At 35.7% G+C, this 21,382-nt stretch overlaps 1 protein-coding gene across 29 annotated transcripts in view; it reads left to right on the top strand.

Moving 5' to 3' along the window:
* The window catches only part of R3HDM1 (R3H domain containing 1), a 198,406-nt gene that overhangs the window by 84,247 nt on the left and 92,777 nt on the right, over window positions 1–21,382 (top strand). For 16 of the 29 annotated variants that reach the window (XM_055261992.1, XM_063630992.1, XM_055261998.1 and 13 more), the window contains exons 3-10: window positions 1,112–1,153; window positions 1,628–1,717; window positions 6,418–6,532; window positions 7,574–7,652; window positions 16,845–16,904; window positions 16,988–17,128; window positions 21,009–21,117; window positions 21,207–21,302. In XM_055261992.1, coding sequence (XP_055117967.1) covers window positions 1,112–1,153; window positions 1,628–1,717; window positions 6,418–6,532; window positions 7,574–7,652; window positions 16,845–16,904; window positions 16,988–17,128; window positions 21,009–21,117; window positions 21,207–21,302 — 732 coding nt within the window. Of the gene's footprint in view, window positions 1–1,111; window positions 1,154–1,627; window positions 1,718–4,450; window positions 4,613–6,417; window positions 6,533–7,573; window positions 7,653–16,844; window positions 16,905–16,987; window positions 17,129–21,008; window positions 21,118–21,206; window positions 21,303–21,382 lie in introns of those variants that run through there. The other 13 variants (XM_063630995.1, XM_055262002.2, XM_063630977.1 and 10 more) reach the window with 3 other exon arrangements.

The following is a 21,382-nucleotide window of genomic DNA, read 5'->3' on the forward strand; positions in this document are numbered from 1 at the left end:
TTTTATTTTTTCTATTTTCCTTTTGTTGTTATTCTGTAGTTTGTGTAATCTAGGGTTAAAATCCCAAGAATACAGTTCTTTTTAATTTTGAAGAACTTTTGGCTCAAAATGGGAGCAGGACATGCTGGTACTGTAGACTCTTGTTTCTGTTGACTCTACGAGGAAGGCCTTTTTGAAATAAAATTTTTTTTTTTTTTAATGTAAAGCATACTACTAGTCTGATATTAAGGATTTTGTATCTGTTTTATGTTTGGTACCAGACTGGCTCCCTCATGTTAAGAAGTAAAAATGATAGATACTTGGGTCGTGTCCTATTTGGTGTTGGGTTTGGGGAGGAAAATTGGAAGAAAGTAGAAGGAAAGAGTGTTTAAAACCTAGCTGGCTCTGGTTCACAGGTGCTTCGACTGATTTCCCAAACCAAAGCTTATATCACAAACTTGAGTTAGTTTGCCTTACCGCGTTCTCCAATCATGTGACTGATGGTCGGCCTGTCAGTCATGGTGGACATCCATATTGGAAGTCTGCCCTTTTTTCTTCCTTTCTGCTTCATTGCCTCACCTCAGACCTGTTGAATAGGTTTCTATCACTAATAAACTGGTGGTTTAGTTTATACAGTGTTGAAACACCTCAGTAGATTTGTGGTTGGACTCTGACTCACTGTGCATTTGAAACATTCTCATTAAGTTTGGAACTTTTCTGAGTTTATCCACCTTTAACTGCTGGTTTTTCTGTGTATTGTTTTTCCTTAACCTTGGCTAAACTATAATATGTTATAAAATAATGAAGTATATTTTATTTCACTACCACGAAGTCAACATATAAGTTCCATTGTACTCAATTAACACAGAAATTGTGGCCATTTGCTGATTTAAAGAAAAATGCCTAAGAAAGAAAAATAATAATAAAAATGCCAACCTCTCAGGATTTTAAAGAATCTTCTGCAAGTGTGCTTCTGGGAGGAATCAGTACTCCGTTACTGAAACCAACTTTTATTTCCTCACTTTTCATACTTTATGCACAGTTAGTTTTTCTGTGGTGTAGGACTATGAATTAAGAAGCAAATTTTCTGTTTCAGTATGAAATTTAATACAAATCTTTCTTGTATATTCAGCGGCCATTGCAGTCATTTGGACAGACAGGAAAAAGGTCTAAGGTATAGTAAATATTTTGGTGTGCTGGCATGCCAAGGGCCTTCCTTCATGCTTGATGAATCCTTGTTTTCATATAGCACTACATTCAGTTTAGTTCTTTCATATTTTATGGGGGGCAGAAAGCTTATTTTGTTTTATTTGGGATTTTTGTCTTGCCTAGTCGCTTTTGTGCATTGCTTTTTTTATCTTGATGGTTCTTTATCTGTAGAGAAAATCGCTTTCTCACCATTTTTTGGGATATGAAGTTGGAATTATTCCCATTCTTTCTATTGCTATAATTTTCAAAGCTGCAAGTGTTTGTTTTCCTTCTTAACAAAGGTCTTTAGTAGTGTTTAATGATATATTTAACTTGCACATTTCATCTGCTGTTATACATGGCAGAAACTATAAAGAAACTTAGAAACTCTTTCTAGGGGGCTTTTGGATATGCCCTAGATTTCTGAAATGTAGTGTTAATTATAAATACTTCTCTTTAGTCAAGCTCAAAGTTAAAGCTAGTTCGGAGCCTTGCAGTGTGTGAAGAATCTCCACCACCCCCTGCACCAGAGATATCACAGGAGAACCAGGTAAAAAAGCAAAACAAATGTTATTTCAAGACATGGTGGAACTGGAGAATTTTTGTATATGATTTAAGTTGTGTTTGTTATATTTGTTTTATTTTGACTAAATGAAACTGATTCAATAATACTTGGCACCCAAGATATATATGAAAAGTTAGAAAACCTCTTTGCTTCAATCTAAGGCTTAGAGCAATTATTTCTCTTCTGGAAAAACTTAGGAATCGTGTAATTAATTAGGAATATGGCTTTAAGAAAGTTATAAATTAATTTTTATAAAGTTAAAAAATGTTGGTCGGGCGCAGTGGCTCATGCCTGTAATCCCAGCACTTTGGGAAGCTGAGGTGGGCGGATCACGAGGTCAGGAGATGAAGACCATCCTGGCTAACACGGTGAAACCCCATCTCTACTAAAAAATATACAAAAAAAATTAGCCGGGCGTGGTGGTGGGCGCCTGTAGTCCCAGTTACTCGGGAGGCTGAGGCAGGAGAATGGCGTGAACCCAGGAGGCGGAGCTTGCAGTGAGCCCAGATGGCACCACTGCACTCCAGCCTGGGTGACAGAGCAAGACTCCGTCTCAAAAAAAAAAAAAAAAGTATTAAGGTAGCACTTCCAGTGAATATAATTGTGGTGAAATTTGCCCTTTTAGTTTTACCTTTTAGAAGTTTCTCAGATACTTAATGCTTGTATGTAAAGAGACCGGCCAAGACTTCTTCTTGATAGGTTATTTAACGTAACCTGAATGCATGGTGAAACCAATTTTCATATTAGCTTGGCTCTTAAATAGTTATCTAGTACTTCTAATTTCTCCTATGTCCATTGTTGTAAAATTTAGAACAATGAGGTTTAGGCAAACCATTTAGTTTGCATTCTTTTTAATGCTATGACTACTTTTCTGTTAATCTCAGCTATGGGTTGATCTCTGTCTCATGTTACATCTGTATATTTATGCATAAATATTTTTGGATCCTTTACCAATGTTTATCTTGTGATAACTTTGCCTAGTGGCTTGTTCTACTTAATAGGAGTTTGAGCAACTTGAAATGCTCCTTTATCCCAACAGTTTCCAAGGAATTTGGGCAATTTTGTGGTTATTTAAGAAGCCATGACTGATCCATGACATGTACATCTTTTTTATAAAGTAAATATCATTATACATTTGGTGATTCAAACTAAAATTGTTATACTCTCTCTTGATTTACATGATACCCTCAAAAGCCTATTGCAGATATTTAGGATAGTTGTCACATATTCAGAATATGTACTGTTTTTGAAAAGCACTACATTTTATTGCTTGAAAATGCAAGGAAAATATTTTGAAATAGATTGTTGTCAATGAAATGTACTTAAAAATCTGTTTGCTTTGACATTTCTTTGCATCAGAAACATAGGGCTGAAAATTAATTTATGATTTTTTTTTTTTTTTGAGACGCAGTTTCACTCTTGTTGACCGGGCTGGAGTGCAATGGTGTGATCTCAGCTCACTGCAACCTCCACCTCCCAGGTTCAAGCCATTCTCCTGCCTCAGCCTGCCGAGTAGCTGGAATTATAGGCACCTGCCACCACGCCTGGCTAATTTTTTGTATTTTTAGTAGGGACGGGGTTTCACCATGTTGGCCAGGCTGGTTGTGAACTCCTGACCTCTGCTCCTAAAGTGCTAGGATTACAGGTGTGAGCCACCACGCCCGGCCGATTTTTTTTTTTTTTTAATGTATCTACATAGGAGATAACTGTATGCATTTATTTGATAAAATAGATATATTTTAGCAATGAAATAGACTTTCTAGCAAAAAGCAGAAATACAGTCAAAATTTACTAAATCCTCCTTGGAGAACATTTTCAAATATTAACCTTTGGCTTTTGCGTGATTGTAATAAAGCTGAAGAGCTATAATACAGTCTGAAAAAAAATCGATAAAACTGTTTTTTGAAACAGCACTTTTAAAAAGTTCTTTTGGCCAGGCACAGTGGCTCACACCTGTAATCTCAGCACTTTGGGAGGCCAAGGCAGGTGGATCATTTAAGGTCAGGAGTTCAAGACCAGCTTGGCCAACATGGTGAAACCCCGTCTCTACTAAAAATATAAAAATTAGTCGGGCATGGTAGCACACGCCTGTAATCCCAGCTACTTGGGAGGCTGGGGCAGGAGAATTGCTTGAACCCAGGAGGCAGAGGTTCCAGGGAGCTGAGATTGTGCTATTACACTCTAGCCTGGGTGACAAGAGCGAAACTCTTATCTCAAAAAAAAAAAAAAGTTATGTTGTACAAGTCAGAGTAAAGAGTACGCCTGTTTGGGATGGAGTAGGAGGCAGTGTAATGTTTTTGAAAATTCGTTTCTTCATTCTGTTGACCAAAAAACAGATGTTACACCATCTTAGCCTCATGACAGTCAAAAGAGGTTGAGGAAAGAAGGGTCAGGCATTCATAAATCTGTTAATACAGAGAAAGTGTATACTTTTTGAAAAAACAAAAGCTGTACCATGACCTTTGTTTTTTGTAGTGCATTTTACCTATTTGAAAATATCTCTCTTGAGGGAGAGCCTGTTATGGTACTAAATTTGGCTAGTCAAAATTTATATGAAGAAAAAATAACAGGAATATATGTTGTGTATTGATATATACATTATTGATCATAGATAAATTTTTGTGTTGACAGTTCAAAAAGATGAGTTATGGCATGTGGATAATGACTAAAGAACCTATATCAAAACTCAATTATTTCCCTTAATATATTCTTTCTCAGTTTCTCTTAGATACAATAAGCTTTTTCTTTTTGGATAATTGCCTATGAATACAATCCTCTGAATAAAAGATACTTCTTCTAGTAGGAAGTCTTTTTCCAAGCCTTGAGATAAATAAATTGCACCTGAGTGGAAATTGGAAAATAAATTATTTCTCATGAAAGGTACTAGTATCTAATCCTTGATGGTAGACGCACTTTCCAACTAATTTGCTTGATTCAGAATTGATTTTTGAGGAATTAATCTGGAATAAAACTCATTACTCAAAAAGTTGAGAGGCAATTAAGAGAGAGATGTCACTTGTATCTGATGAGAGCTTGTGAGAGGGAAATGACCTCAATAACAGATGTCATTGACAGAGTGAAGAGTAAAGGAATTGCAGCTTCCTATGGAGAGGTAGCTATTATTCCAGTTATTTATAGTCTGAAGATTTTGTATATAAGAACTTCAGTGTTTAAAATGTATTTTACTTATTTGCTACTGAAAACTAGGCCAACTGAAGACAGGCCTCAGTATATTAAGCTTACAAGACTTTAAAAATATAGTTCATTTTGATAAAATAGTTTAGTATCTGTAATTAAAATATATGGCTTTTTGAGGAGAGCTTAGAAATGCAATCTGCTAGTTACTGGAAGTGTCTTTTAGTGAAGATCTTAAGAGGAGGTAGTGTGAAATCTTTTCTCCCAGCCGGGATTTCATTGGGTTCCTCTTGAGTAACCAGAATAGTAGTTACAAGTTAAGAAAACTTCTAAATATTATACTTCTGAAAAATAGTTCTGGGACTTATTTCTAGATACCTGTTTTACAGTTATGAAAAGAGTAAAGAAAGTGGGTTGGAAAATGAATCACAATAAGAAAAATTACTTACTGGTTGATGAGTGTAAGGAAGTTGCCAGTGTCTTTGGTAAACAAGACAGAGAGTGCATAAAGCAAGTGTTTGTCATGCTAGTGAAAACTGCCAGTGTGCATCATTTACCCTATATTATGAACACAAATTTTAACTGGTATGATGAATTAAGAAGAAGAAAAGAGATGAAAATAGCAGGTAGCAGTCCTATTGGGGTAAAAAGTCTACGTGTCTGATCGATGGTTTTCATGACTATAGAACAACAGTATAATTTAGTCTAAAAATAGGCTACACCTTTATCTTTAGTAAAACTGGTGTAGAATTTATTATAGCTTTCTTTATAACTTTACCTAAGTAAACAGAGCTACATGATTTTTGCCTTTTCTGTGTGGATTAATTTCTAGTAATCCCTTTAGGTTCTGGAATTACATGTAATGGCATTGCTTTTAAAATAAAACGTGAGTTCTCCTTTCAGTCTTATAGAATGTGGTTACTTTACAATTAAACATTATGTATCTGTAAGGATACAATTTTGTTTGAAATCTTTCTAAACAACTGTGGTGATTGAAGGATTGACAGTGATATATAAATCTCAAAAAGGAAATAAAGCTGTGTGCCATTGATTTTGGAAATTTTTATACTTAACATTTTTATATGGTAGGAGAATGAAGGAATGTGTGATTGTAATGGATACTCAGAAACCTGATTTTTATTAATCATTGACTTGACACTTATACATTCATATTATCATGATTGATGATAATTATGCTCTTGCTTGGCATCTTCCTTGCAAAAATAGGTTAAGAAGACCTGAGTTCTCATCCTCCAGAGATTTTACAAGTTGATGCACTTAAACTATAATAGAAAACATTCATTTTCTCTATAATCTTGAGGGTTTGTTTTAATTGATATATTCAACTCAACCTTAATTTTACATTTTACATAAAGTATTTGATAAAAGTGGTAAAGTATTATTAAGTTGTTTTTTAGTTTGAAGAATCCAGTTGGGTAAAATAATCTTTTTCCTCTGTACAATTCTGTGTTACTCAAAAAATATAAATATGTGGTATTAAATGAATTATATTGTATTTTCATTGAATAATTGACTTTGCCTTCCAACAGGAGAAAATTCAGATCCAGTTAACACAATCATTTGAGAAAGAAGAGAAGCCCTCAAAAGATGAAGCAGAAAAAGAAAAGGCCAGTGATAAGTTGCCCAGAAAAATGTTATCAAGAGGTTTGTAGTTCTTTTGTTTTTTTTTAAAAAAATAATTTTGCAATCAGTAATTCCATCCTTTTCCCCTTGAATAATTATATATAGTATATCTTTATGTAAAATGACACAGAACAGACTGGAAGGTTGATATAGTACTTACTCATCTGGGCAAAATGGTTTAACACAGTTCCATATATCAGTAAGACGTCAGCCAAAAACTGCAACACATAACAGACCTTGAGGAAGGTAAATATCTTAATCTCTTACTGGTCCCTTACTCATAGTAACATACTAAAGTCATTATAATTTTTATATTGATTCCACTAAGGATACTATCACTCTTGAATTCCTTATGGTACAAAGAGCTGATGTCATAATATTGAGTATCCAGTAAGAATATTCTTGGAAACAGAGTGTTTATTTTTTATAAGTTTGGAGGGTCTTCACTATTACCTAGCATTGCAGATCAATAGAAATGCTTTTAAATTTAAAAACCCAGTTATGTTGACCAGTATTATAAATAGTATAAAGATACTACATTTAAGTCGAAGATAGCATGAATATTTGAAAAGTATTTTGACAGCAAGCCTGTAGTAATAGACCTGATAAAAATCAAATTCTTTCACAACTAAAATTTCTATCTACCTCCAAATTACTGCCTCCATTATATTCATATCTGAACTAAGCTGTCTTAATTTGCTACAAATGTAGTCAATTATGTAAATCATTTAAATTTTTCACCCATGGAGGCGTTTTGAACATGAGGTTGTGGTGAGTATATAAAAGGATCTTTATTTAGAGGAAATTAAACAGACACATGTGAGAGGTTAATTTTTTTTTAAGAATGTGCGTGGATATGCAGTTATATAAACTCATGTCATGCACATTATATGGGAATAGAAAAATTGTGGTCACCTGATTTCATTGTAACTTTTCCTACTTTGTCAAATTTTTTTCATTGTGGGGCATCTTGTTTTATTTAAGATATACATCATGTGTAAAAGGGAATGGGACTTGTTTTCAAACAACTTTATACTGGGTTTTTGTGTTGTTGTTTTTTAGATTCCAGTCAAGAATACACTGATTCAACTGGCATAGATCTACATGAATTTTTAGTAAACACATTAAAAAACAATCCCAGGTAAAAATTAAATATTATAAGGTTTCCATTGCTTCTAGAGTACCATAATTTTGCTATATATGTTTTCATTACTGAGTTAGAGTAATAGAATAAGATTGCAGATATTTGAAGTACACCAGAAACATTTTAGTTTTTCAGGGTGAAGTTGTTGTTGGTCTAGTATATGCAAATATATAAATATATTTTTGCACTATGCATGTCACCATGATGTATGAATTTTGGGAAATACAGAATCACTAAGATATTTAGGCTCTTAATTGAGTTAGACATATACCGTTAATCATGAGAAAAAAGAAAAATAGGTATCTCACCATAGTGCACTCAACCAAATAAGAACTTAGTGTGTTCACTTATGAGTTTTTGAACTTTTTAAATGCAAAGTTTTTGTTCCTTCTTGCTGAGTTTATAAACCATCCATCCAAAGATTTTTGAGGTGTTTGAGTCAGTACTTTGTGAAATCTTTCATTTTGTCAGATTACTAAATGAATAATTTTTAACTTTTTGGCAACTCATAAGCACTTTGAGGCATTCTCCCTACAAAAATGGCTACCCATAAATTATCTGACCAACACTTTCATGGAGTGAAAGATGCCAAGGTGAAGAAATCTTCCTATAGATGTTAGCTTTCCAGAGTAGTAGGTATTTGACATACGTTGAAATAAAAATGATGTCACTAGATGTGGGCACACAAAAGATAAGAGAGTTGTTTATGTCTTATACAGTCTTGCTTCAAGATAGCTTGTTTTTATTCAGGATGTATTGTATTCAGTACTATCTTGATTTTCTGTTTTGTATTTAATATCAACCCCAAAGAGAATTACCAAAATGAAGTGGTCTCTATAATAGAAGCTGAAGGATTATAGGTAAGGATTTAGAGAGAAGATAGGCAACTCTGCTTGACTTTTTTTCCTCCAGTTCAAGTTTATTCCTCAGTAGTCCCAACAGAAAGATAAATTTATGAGTCTATTGAACAGCTCTAACTATGTGCCAAGCATTGTGCTAAACATTGTAGATACGAAAAGGTATTACATAAAAGCTCTGACCCTACAGTATTCACTGTCTCTGTACTAGAAAAAGACACATGATAATTAAAATAAAACAAATGTAAAAGAGGTTTACAGGTGCTGTAATAGCCAGAGAAGGGCCACAACCTCTGAAAGGATTTGGGAATGTGTCAGTGAAAAGGTAGTGCCTAACCTGAATCTTGAATTAAGAGTGTTTTATATTGGAGCTGCCTATACAGAGAAGCATGGGAAGGGCATTCCAGATAGAGACTAGAGGATTGCCAAGGCATAGTTATGTGAGAGGAAGTGTTACATTCAAGGAAAGGTAAGATTGTACCCTCTGGCTCTCACAGGCATGTGGCAAGTTATTCTAGAAAGTGACGGTAAAGGTCGGGCGCAGTGGCTCACACTTGTAATCCTAGCACTTTTGGGAGGCCGAGGCGGGTGGATCACGAGGTCAGGAGATCGAGATCATCCTGGCTAACACGGTGAAACCCCGTCTCTACTAAAAATATAAAAAATTAGCTGGGTGCCGTGGCGGGCACCTGTAGTCCCAGCTGTGCGGGAGGCTGAGGCAGGGGAATGGCGTGAACCCAGGAGGCAGAGCTTGCAGTGAGCAGAGATGAGCCACTGCACTCCAGCCTGGGCGACAGGACGAGACTCCATCTCAAAAAAAAAAAAAAAAAGAAAGAAAGTGACAGTAAAGGTACTGATGAGGTATGAAGCATAGGTCATATCCAACTATTGTCAACAAGGGATAATACCAACACCCTATGGCAGTGAGGAAATGTGAGGGGACCTTTTGATTGTCCCAGTGAGTGCAGAGTGCTGCTGGGAAGCCAGGGATGCCAAAAAGACCTATAAAACGGTGATGAACCATGAAAAATTGTCTTGAAATGCCAGTAGTGCATCAGTCAAGAAATACTGAGTATGGCATGCCAAGTTAAGGAGTAAACAGGATTTTAAATAAGGCCATACCATAATGAGATTTGTGTTTTGGAAAGATTACTTTGGTGTTTTAGAAAGATTATTTTGGCAGAGATAACTGTAAACAAAAAGAGTGGCTAGGAGACCATAGAAAAGAATGGAGAGGAAAAGACACATTTGAAAGATATTTAGGAAGTATCATGGCAGGACTTGATGATCATTTGTCTATGGAAAGGCAATGAGGACAGTAGAGTAGAACAGAATGGCCAAGTACTAAAGATAGCAAAAACAGGGCCTGGTGGCACGTGCTTGTAGTCCCAGCTACTCAGGAGGCTGAGGTGGGAGGATTACTGGAGTCCTGGAGGTTGAGGCTGCACTGAGCTATGATCTCACCACTGCCCTTCAGCTTGGACCCCATCTCTAAAGAAAGAGAGAGAGCAGAGGAATCCTGAGAACATTTGTCCTGGAACTCAACCAAAAGGGAACAGTTACACAGAAAATAAAATAACAGAGGGGCCCTACGCAATGATTCATGCCGTTAATCCCAGTAATTTAGGAGGCTGAGGACAGTGGATCACCTGAGGTCAGGAGTTCGACACCAGCCTGACTAACATGGTGAAACCCCTCTCTACTAAAAATACAAAAATTAGCTGGGCCGTGCATGCCTGTAATCCTAGCTACTTGGGAAGCTGAAGCAGGAGAACTGCCTGAATCTGGAAGGCAGAGGTTGCAGTGAGCCGAGATCACGCCGTTGCACTCCAGCCTGGGCAATAAGCAAAACTCCATCTCAAAGTAAATGAATGAGTTAATTAAAATAAAATAATAGAGGGATATGAAAATATAAGTATTGTAAGATTGTGAAATATATATATTTGGTCTTCCTCCCTGTTTCCTAGCTTACAGCTAAAATACCTGTAATCTCCAAAGAGCTATCTTTTTGTATGCTAATGTTGACTGATAGCTTCAAGATATCAGATTAGGCTGGTCACTGGAAGGACAAAGGCATGATCAGAGGGTTGGGACTTCAGCCCCTGCTCCCAACCTCCTGGATGAGGAGATTGGTGAAGGTCAGTCTCCTCAACAGTCATGCCTACATAATGAAGACTTCATAAAAACCGAAAAGGACAGGTTCATAGAGCTTCCAGATAGCTGAACACATGAAGGTTCCTGGATGTCAGGCCTCAGGAAAAGAATGCAAGCTCCATCCCTCTTCCCCCATACTTTGTTGTATGCATCTCTTCATCTGTATCCTTTATAATAAACCAACAAATATGAGTAAGTGTTTCCCTGAGTTCTGTGATCTGCTCCAGCAAACTAGTTGAATCCAAAGCAGGGGTCATGGGAACCCCAACTTGAAGCCGGTAGTCAGAACTTCCAGAGGCCTAGACTTGGAACTGGTGTCTGAAGTGGGGCAGTCTTGGGGACTGAGCCCCAAACTGTGGGATCTGACACCATCTCCAGGTACAGAGTGTCAGAATTGAATTGGAGGACACCCAGCTGCTGTCCACTGCAGAATTGCTTGCTTGCTTGCTTGCTGGTGGAGAGAAATCTCCACATATTTCGGGTCACAGAAGTCTTCTGTGTTGATTGTTGTTGTGTTGGTGTGAGAACAGAGGGAAAACATGATTAAAGAGGTTTTCCAAAACAAGTACCAAAAATAATTCATTAGATTCAGAAGTTAGAAATTGTTGGCTATTTTAACAAGTCATTTCATTTGGGATAGGATGGTGGGAACCAGAACTCAGTGGGTTGAGTAATAAGTGGGAAGGTAGGAATTCATAACTAGTATGAGTAAAACAAGATCCTAGACAGGCAGAATTTTTCTTCTCTCTCTAAACCTGTGGGAAAGACATCAGCAAGGAACAAAGATTATAAATCCATTTTTATGTCTTCCAAATTATGTTTTGATTATGTGGTTATTTTTCCTCTATAGATGCAAACGTTTTTAAGTTATCCACGTAGACATTTTTTAACTGTACGGTTTAATGGTTTTTAGTATATTCAGTAAACAGATAGGAGCACTATCACCACAGTTATAGAACTTTTTCATTGCCCCAAAAGAAACCCCATACATTGTAGCTATTCCTATGCTAATAATAATAGTAATACTGATACTGGATGATCCCAACCCTAATCTGTTTTCTGTTTCTGTAGATTTCCCTGTTCTGGACATCTCATATGAATGAAATTATATAATATATGGTCGTTCATGACTGGCTTTTATTCACTTAGCATAATGTTTTTAAGGTTCATCTATATTGTAGCATGTATTGGTTTTTTATTCCTTCTGTGTATGCATTTTTATTTGAGCAAATATACAAGTGAATAATTCGTGTAATGGCTAATGTATAAGTTACTATTAGTGTCATTGTGGTTTTAGGAAGTTGAAGCTAATGTTAAATTTTGTGAGAAATAAGGTTTGCTTAATAATTGATTCAGTATTCTCTCTCAGTGAAGCATACAGCTAATTGCCAGCTATACCTGGTACACAATTAGTTAGAAGTATGGCAAATTCCCACTGAAGCATTCAGGGTTGAATATTGCCTGGAGAATTCTACTAAATGTTAAACAGATTTATTTTTAGTGATAATAAAATTTAGTCAACCTTTCATTTTTGGATCACTTTAATTTCAAAATTTTTTTCACATCATTAAATCTTCATTATCTTGTTCACAGCACAATAAATAAACTAAATTTCAGGGGTTAAATAATAAGTTATCTGGAATTTCTGGGTGTCTGCAATATTTTCAGAGACTACCCTATTAAATACAGTCATTAATAAATTAGAACCTAGGAACCTAAAGGTGTTATTGATAAAGATTACACTCACTGACATAATTTTATACGTATTTTTGTGTTGCTTTTAGCCATATTGTATAAATTTTATATGGAGAAATATGGATGGTACAGATAACTATATTATGTAACAGGAAAACGATAACATGGATTAATCCTGAAAATGGATATTTTTTAAGTAATTTGTTTTGCTCTAGGGAACATCACGTATTTGTTCTCTGAAATATCTTCTAAAAGTCATTTTTATTGGAGGTAATATTTAAGCCATTTTATTTCTTATCTGTTGCAGACATTTAACCAAGAGCATATGAAACATTGGGTGGAGGGTGGTCAAACAGAAGCATTACTATTTTCTTATTTGCCGCTGGTATAACATCAGTTCCCTCTTTCTCTAAAATTACTTCTGGAATAATGACTAGAACACTAGTAACTAAAAGATTGTTAGCCTTTCATTTTAGCTTTTAGTTTATTAGCTTGTTTTTATTACTTCTTTAATAATTAATCGCATGTATCAGTTCATTTTAAAGGTTACATGATAGAAGTTTTAGTTTGTGCCTACTTTTAGGTGGTTTTGGCTCACCTGCTAAAACATCAATTTACCTTAAGAAAAGTAGTTTACCTGTTAGGTTGAGTCTCATATGTAGGGCCCCTATAAAGGATTAGTAACCTTTAACTTATGACCATTATAAAAATATCTAATCTCAATTACAGATTTGAAAATTTGAAAGCTTGGATGAGCTGCAATGTGGAATAAAAGGCAGAAGATATAAATCTTAAGACCTTAGGAAAGTTGTCATTCTTATTTTTTTAAGAAGTGCTACTAAAAGCAGGGTATCTTTTTTAAAATAAGTGACCCAGATAATCCAAAAATCCTCTGCAATCTATAGATCTACGTATTATGGGGAGAGAAAGCCTAAATTTGTATCAATTGCAGTAAAATTGTTAGATTCTGTTATTTCATGAAGATAGTGGAAATTTCAGTGGCAGTACATTCACTGAAGAACAATTGAAATATTCTTATACCTACTCTTTAGCTAAAACACAGAAAATCAATTTAAATGTACTGTTTTATGAACTCCAAATAAGTTGCCTGCTTTTTTGTTTGTTTGTTTTTGAGACGGAGTTTCACTCTTGTTGCCCAGGCTGGAGTGCAATGGCGCGATCTCGGCTCACAGCAACCTCTGCCTCCCGGGTTCAAGCAGTTCTCCTACCTCAGCCTCCAAGTAGCTGGGATTACAGGCATGTGCCACCATGCCCGGCTAATTTTGTATTTTTAGTAGAGATGAGGGTTTCTCCATGTTGGTCAGGCTGTTCTTTAACTCCCTACCTCAGGTGACCTACCCACCTCAACCTCCCAAAGTACTGGGATTACAGGCGTGAGCCACTGCACCCAGCTATTTGCCTGCTTTTGATTCTCGTCGTTATTTTTTTTACAATAAGGCAATATGTAAATTATAAAAGTTAACTGAAAATACTGTCTCACGATAACCCCAAAAGCTTGGATAAGGCTGGGCACAGTGGCTCACACCTGTAATCCCAGCACTTTAGGAGGCCGAGGCGGATGGATCACCTGAGGTTGGGAGTTCGAGACCAGCCTGGACAATGTGGTAAAACCCTGTGACTACTAAAAATACAAAAATTTGCCGGGTGTGGTGGCACGCACCTGTAACCCCAGCTACCGGGAGGCTGAGGCAGGAGAATCGCTTGAACCCGGGAGGCAGAGGTTGCAGGGAGCCAAGATTATGCCACTGCACTCCAGCCTGCGGGACAGAGCGAGACTGTCTCAAAAAAAAAAACAAACAAACAAAACTTGGGTGAAAGAGGGTCTTATAGTTTAGTAAATAAATTCTTTGTTGGGAAAACTTTAGGAAGTAAAAATTCTTCACCCTCCCCTAAAATTTAAGAAAAACAAAAAGAATACTAAAAGACCTTCTGGATGAAGTAATTTTATTAATTTATTCCATGCAAAATATATTTGTTGAACCTTTCTATATACAAATAGTTCAAATAACTATATATGACAATAATTGTGATAAATGCTATTAAAGAAAAATATGAAAGAAACAATTCTAAGAAAGAATATAAGAGTGTTTCAGCAAAGGGGAACAGCATATTCAAAGTACCTGAGAAAGATAGGGGAGCTTGGCAAATACAGAAATAAACCAGGATGATAACAGTTTTGTGAGTTCAGGTCAGGAGATGAGGCTGGAGCTGGATGAAGACCAGCTCATGCCTGCCTTGTACATATGTTTAGTTCTAAGAACAGTAAGAAACCCATGACAGATTTAACAAAGGGAGCAATGTGTGATCACATATGTGTTCTTAAAAGATTGTTATGGGCCTGGTGCAGTGGCTCACGCCTGTAATCCCAGCACTTTGGGAGGCCGAGGCGGGTGGATCATGAGGTCAGGAGATCGAGACCATCCTGGCTAACATGGTGAAACCCCGTCTCTACTAAATTACAAAAAATTAGCCAGGCATGATGGCAGGTGCCTGTAGTCCCAGCTACTTGGGAGGCTGAGGCAGGAGAATGGTGTGAACCCGGGAGACGAGATTGCGTCACTGCACTCCAGCCTGGGCAACAGAGCAAGACTCTGTCTCAAAAAAAAAAAAAAAAAAAAAAAAAAAGATTGTTATGCATGTTTCATGTAGAATAGATTAGGGAAGATACAGGGAGACAATATACTCCTGCTGTAGTAGTCAAGCCAGAAATCATGATTGCCTGGATCCAGGGTTGTGAAGGTAGGTAGCAAAATAGATCAAAAGTAGATAAAATTTGCAGTAGTAATTAACTGTATAGGAGCATTTGAAAAAGGATGATTAAAAAAAAAAAAAAAAAACTTTGAGACCAGCCTGACCAACATGGAGAAACCCCGACTCTACTAAAAATAGAAAATTAGTCTGGCCTGGTGGCGCATGCCTGTAATCCCAGCTACTCGAGAGGCTGAGGCAGGAGAATCGCTTGAACCTGGGAGGCAGAGGTTGCAGTGAGCCAAGATTGTGCCATTGCACTCCAGCCTGGGCAACAAGAGTGAAACTCCGTCTCAAAAAAAAAAAAAAAAAAAAAAAAAAAACTAAAATTCTCATGCTTCTAGTATCATATACTGAGTAGAAGGTGGTGCCACTTACTGAGATGGGATATACTAAGGAGAAGCAGGTTTGGAGACAAAACTGAATATTGCTATAATTTTTGTTAAAATGTAATTCTGTGTTCAGCTTTGGATTTGCAATCAGGTAGGCATGTTTTTCTCTTGATTTTTTTTAAATGAATATAAAAATGTATAGTTAAATATTTAATGAATGATGGAAAAATTATTAATTAGTTTTATGAAACTTTTGCAGTATAGGAGGAGAATCAAATGCAGGTCTGATGTGTAGACTTTCAGGTGACTGAAGGAGGGGCTACCAGTTCTTCTATTGAAATTGAGAATAATCTGCATAGTGTCTATTTTAGGGAATCATTAACCTCTTGGCCTCATTTTCTTGATCTATAAACTTTGGAAGACAAAACTGAATGATTTGTAAAGCTGCTTTTAGCTTTAAGTTTCTGTAAGTTACATTTTTTTTTTCACATGTACATGAAATTTCCAATTAGCACAGGAAAATTCTGGAGCCATGTTATGGGTGTGTGAGCAGGGAGGTCCTTTGGGGAGCGATACCATTAATTTGTTGCAGCCAAGAGAACTAAATAAGACCCTAGTGATCTAAAGGAGCACACACAGGTACTCCCTAGAATCCTTATTTATTTTATATGTTGGAGGTTTTTGGTTCACTTAGATTTTTATGGGAAAATTTAAAAATATATAATGGCAGTTTATAGAATGGGTTGAAACATCCTCTTCTTCTAAATTAGCGATATAATTAATACTTCTCTGCCATAATCCCATCTACATGCTAGTATTAGATTCCCATAGGAGTATTCCTGTTGTTACTGGCATTGCATGTTCTTTAGAATACTGTTTCTATGGAGTTCAGCATGATAACAAAGTCCTGAGCCTAACTATAGATGTCTGTTTTTCTGCTTCCTCTCCACTTTATTGAATGAGGAAACTAAAATGCTTTTATTATCCACACATTCACAGAGCAAACTCTAATATAATAATACTAAGCAGATCAAAATACATTTAAGTTCCTTCGTTATGTGTAAGCAAAAAAAAAAAAAATGCATTTAAGAATAGCCACATGTTGATTATTGTTAAAGTTGGGTGATGGGTACATCAAAATTCATTACACTATTCTCTACATTAGTGTATGTGTGAAAACTTCTGTAATAAAAAGTTAAACTAAAACAATTATCTTTCATTGTTTTAAAACATTAATAAATATTCTAGCATCAAGATTGGGATAGTCCTGAATGTATAGTTTTTAGGGGGTGAAATTTAGCGGTATAAATCATAGCCTGTTGACATTTGTGATTACTTCATTGCTAAGTTTTACATATAAGAGTCTTCATACTTTGTTTCAGGGACAGAATGATGCTGCTGAAACTGGAACAAGAAATTTTAGATTTCATTGGTAATAATGAGTAAGTCCTGACATTTAACAAGAAAAGAAATTGTCATCACCATTCTCCTTGATTTACTAAGTTGGTTTTTCTTGTGCTTCTAGGTCTCCACGTAAAAAATTCCCCCCAATGACATCTTACCATAGGATGCTATTACACAGAGTAGCCGCTTACTTTGGATTAGACCACAATGTTGATCAGAGTGGGAAGTCTGTCATAGTAAACAAAACTAGCAATACAAGAATGTAAGTGTCAAGAGATGTAACTACATATTATATATCTAAATAATAATACTTTATCTTTCTATAGTACCTTTCATCTGAGGTTTTCCACATGTTTGAACAGTCTTAATTAAGTTTCATGATAACCTTATGTGATAGGACTGAAAAACACATTTAGTTTACTGGGAACAAAATGCAACAGCCTGGACTCAAATATGGCATATGAATGAAGACTGGGGCATACGGTAAAAAAATAAAAATCCAGAGGACATAGTATCAGTGATGTTTGACAGCCACTCTTAGGGATTTTTAAAATTAATTTAGATAGCTATAGCCAGCCTTAGTCAAATTAAAAAAACAAAAAGAGAGCAGACTTTATGTGTGACACCCTCACATTTAGTTAATCTTCCGTCAGTTTACCAGTCTTTCCAAAAGCCTCCGAATTTACTCCTTTTCTCTGACAATTCTTAAGAAAGTGGGACTGTTGGTTAATGCCATATCATTCGTGCTGTCTTCTTCCTAGGCTATGCGTGATTCTCCAGAGGAGCTTTTTGTTTTAAGAATTGATTGCTTTATAGTGTTGCGGAAGTAGATCATCATTGCTGTTACTTGGGAACAGAAGACTCAGTGCAGAGGCACCCAAGTTATAAAACATACACAGCACATCCGTTACATCTTCTGCCTATTTATAAGGCTAATCCTAAAACAACTAGCTGAGTTCAGCTGAAATTTATATTTTGATGGTGATTTGCCTATCAAAAGGAATTTCAGTTTGATATGAGGCAGCAACAAGTCTGTGGTAATGAATAGCAGTCAACTTCAGGTGGCATAAATAATCCTTTTTGGTCCATTATTTTTCTTTCTTACCCGAAGCCAGATTTCTCCCAGGTTCTTATCTATGAATGATTTAATTTACATGGTTATATTTAATTCATCTATGCCTTTTCTGATTTATGGTCTTGTGTCCTTATAGCTGCCATATCACTTGCTGGAACTATTGGTTTTCTCCCATTTTAAATAGTCTTTTTGTCAACTAAGTAGATACTTTAGTATTTTTAAATGATTGTTCCTATAATTAAAAGTAAATTAGTGAAAATAGATGTGTTTAGAAAGGGATCTTTTCTTCTTATAGGGATTAAATGTTACCAAAATGTGAGTCTGATTTAGTTTTCATTAAAATTTAAATTTTCATATCCCTTAGTCTTTAATATTCTTTTCAATTAGCCTTGTTCCAGTCAGTTATATCATGACTAAAGTAGTATAGTAACCATTAAGCTATGAGCTGAGCTAGAGGTGAATAGAGCTGTTAATTCATTTAACCAGTACCTCTCAACATTACTCAGAGCTGCTGGATACACAAGCACATATACATTAGCAGGCATTTTGACTAATATTTTGACTGGTGACTCTCTAAGGTTTTCAATACAGTGTAACCTCAGTTATTTGAATTATATGAATGATGTCAAAAAGCTTTAGAGCTCTCTTTATCAAGATAATCAAAAGCTAGGCTCAGCAGAGATGCTTATAATATACTTAAAGAAGTATGAGTCAATAATATAATCAGACATTTCAGATCATTGAAGTTACACTGTATTTTTTTTTTTAATATCTTCTGGGATATGAAGAAGGTTGTAAATCAGAAAACCTTAGAGATCTGCTCCACATTGAATAAAAACAAACTTACCTTTTCCTCATAGGGAGATTACCCGCTCCAGCCTTGAATCAGTGGTGTTGTGGATGTCAACAACCCAGTGTCCACTGGGGTGTCTCAATGGAGCGGGAAGTTGGCGATTACAGGGCAGTAAATTCAGGCATCTATAAAAGAATGAGGTAAGACAGTCTTAAGGTTAGCTGAAATGCCTGCCAGTGCTATTGGTGTGGGAATCCAGCTGCTCTTAGAAAAGTTGCCAGGCCCTTGGTTAAACCTTATAGTTCACTTTGGAATATCAGTCTCTCATTCAGATATAAACTCCATGAATAAGAAAATGTGACTTTGAACAGTTACAAGGATAGATGACATAAGTAAATGGGGCAATCGTGTGACAAAAATAACATACTGCCATTGTCAGAACTAAATAAAAATATTTCAAACCCTTGAAGAAAATAGTCTTTTTCTTATTATTTTGGTCACAAACTTGTTTTTAGTCTTATTTTTCTTCTTTACTTCTTATATATATTTATGTACAAATCTGTTCTCTATTTCACCCATCTAAGTATTTTACAATAGAAATTTCATTAAATTGCTTAGATAATTCTCACTTTTAATCTCCTTTTGCATAATTTGACAGGAGGCTTTTACGTACTTTATTAGAAATTCATAGGTTAAAATAAATGTTCAAAAGTATTACTTCGGTTCTAGGGCCAGGTGCAATGACTCACACCTGTAATCCCAGCACTTTGCAAGACTGGGGCAGTTGGATCACTTGAGGTCGGGAGTGCGCCACCAGCCTGGCCAACATGATGAAACCCTATCTCTACTAAAAATACAAAAAAATTTAGCTGGGCATGGTGGCACCCACCTGTAATCCCACCTACTCATAAGGCTGAGACAGGAGAATCGCTTGAACACAGGCGGCAGAGGTTGCAGTGAGCCAAGATCGTGCCACGGCATTCCAGTCTGGGTGACAGAGTGAGACTCTGTCTCTAAAAAAGTTTTAAAAAAAGGAAGTGTTACTTACATTCTAGATATAAAGAAGTTTGCTGAAAATATCATTACTCAGATTTATTTGGATTGGAAATTTACTTAGGTTATTCACATGTATCATTTGACTATATAATAGATATTTGAACTGTAAAAACTACCTAGGAGTTCAATGAGATTTTCTCTAAAGCCATTTAATATATTGTTATATTTCATATTTCAAAAGAATAATTCCAGTTTTATAGTAGAATGATACTTAGTCACAAGAATATTGATTGAATTAATTTGTTGAAGCCGAGAATGTGTTTTGGGAGGTGAAATTTTATATAATTGTAATTTTCCAAGGGCCACAACCTTGTGTTTGTCCTCTAGATCACAGTGGAACTTGGAACATTTCTGTAGAAGAAAGATGAGTCCACTATAAAATATATTGCTAAGATTTCATAATCATTACTTTAGGTCACAACTTTAACCTCTATAAAAGAACATCTCTTTTCTAACCTGTTCCAGTTAATGTTAAGCAAACCTGTGCCCTACTGTAATTTAAAATTAATGGATACACTTTGAAGTAGTCTGTAAGTTTTTAGCTAATTGAATGACAAAATATTTTATTACTTGCAGTTGTATAACACCAAACTAGGTAACATGGGAATAGCATAAGATACAGTACTTTCCTTGTCCCAGCATTTTTTCATAGGTTTAGACGAGGCAGTACAGGCTTTGGGTCTAACTGACCTGGGCTCCAACTATGGCTTAATCATATGCCTGCCTTTTTGACCTTGCATATTTGCTTAAGCCATTTGAACCTCGGTTTGCTCAATAATATTTATATCAGTAACTAACTTCTGAGTGTTTACTGTTTTATGTGTTATTGACGTATTCATTTCATCTTCAGAACAACCCTAAGAAGTAGGTACACTATATAATTCCCATTTTACAAATAAAGAAACTGGGAAAGAGAAAGGTTAAGTAACTTGTGCAAGTCATAAAGCAGCTAAAGTGCTAAAGCACAACCTTTGAATCCAAGCGGACTGACTCCAGAGCCAACATTGTATTTGATATGGCCTCTCAACCATAACATGGAATAGTTAGTATTTTCTCATGAGATTATTGTGAGGACTAAATGAGATTGCATAAGTATCTGTGGATGGCACAAAAAAGTGGTAACTTTTATTGCTTTTCATAAAGTGTTATGTTTAACTTCTTTGCTAATATTATTCATTATCTTTTCCTGTTCCTTTGTTTTTGTTTTTGTTTTTTAAGACCTGATCAGAAATTTAATGAACATATTAAGGATGATAAAGGTGAAGACTTTCAGAAACGTTATATCCTCAAGAGAGATAACTCTAGCTTTGACAAAGATGATAACCAGGTAATCTAGAACAATTGTAGAATTTTTATAGGTGCAAGACATACTATACCAGTAGTTCATTTGCCTAAAAATTATCCTCTTTTCTGTAGATGAGAATACGTTTGAAAGATGACAGAAGAAGCAAATCTATAGAAGAAAGAGAAGAAGAGTACCAGAGAGCTAGAGACCGAATATTTTCCCAAGATGTATGTACTAACATATTTAGATCTTCATGTTAGAATATATTCTAATTACATTGTAGGGTCTCAGTCTCCCTTTTATCTAT

Source organism: Symphalangus syndactylus, chromosome 22 (genome assembly GCF_028878055.3).
Source record: "Symphalangus syndactylus isolate Jambi chromosome 22, NHGRI_mSymSyn1-v2.1_pri, whole genome shotgun sequence".
Taxonomy (NCBI): Eukaryota; Metazoa; Chordata; class Mammalia; order Primates; family Hylobatidae; genus Symphalangus; species Symphalangus syndactylus.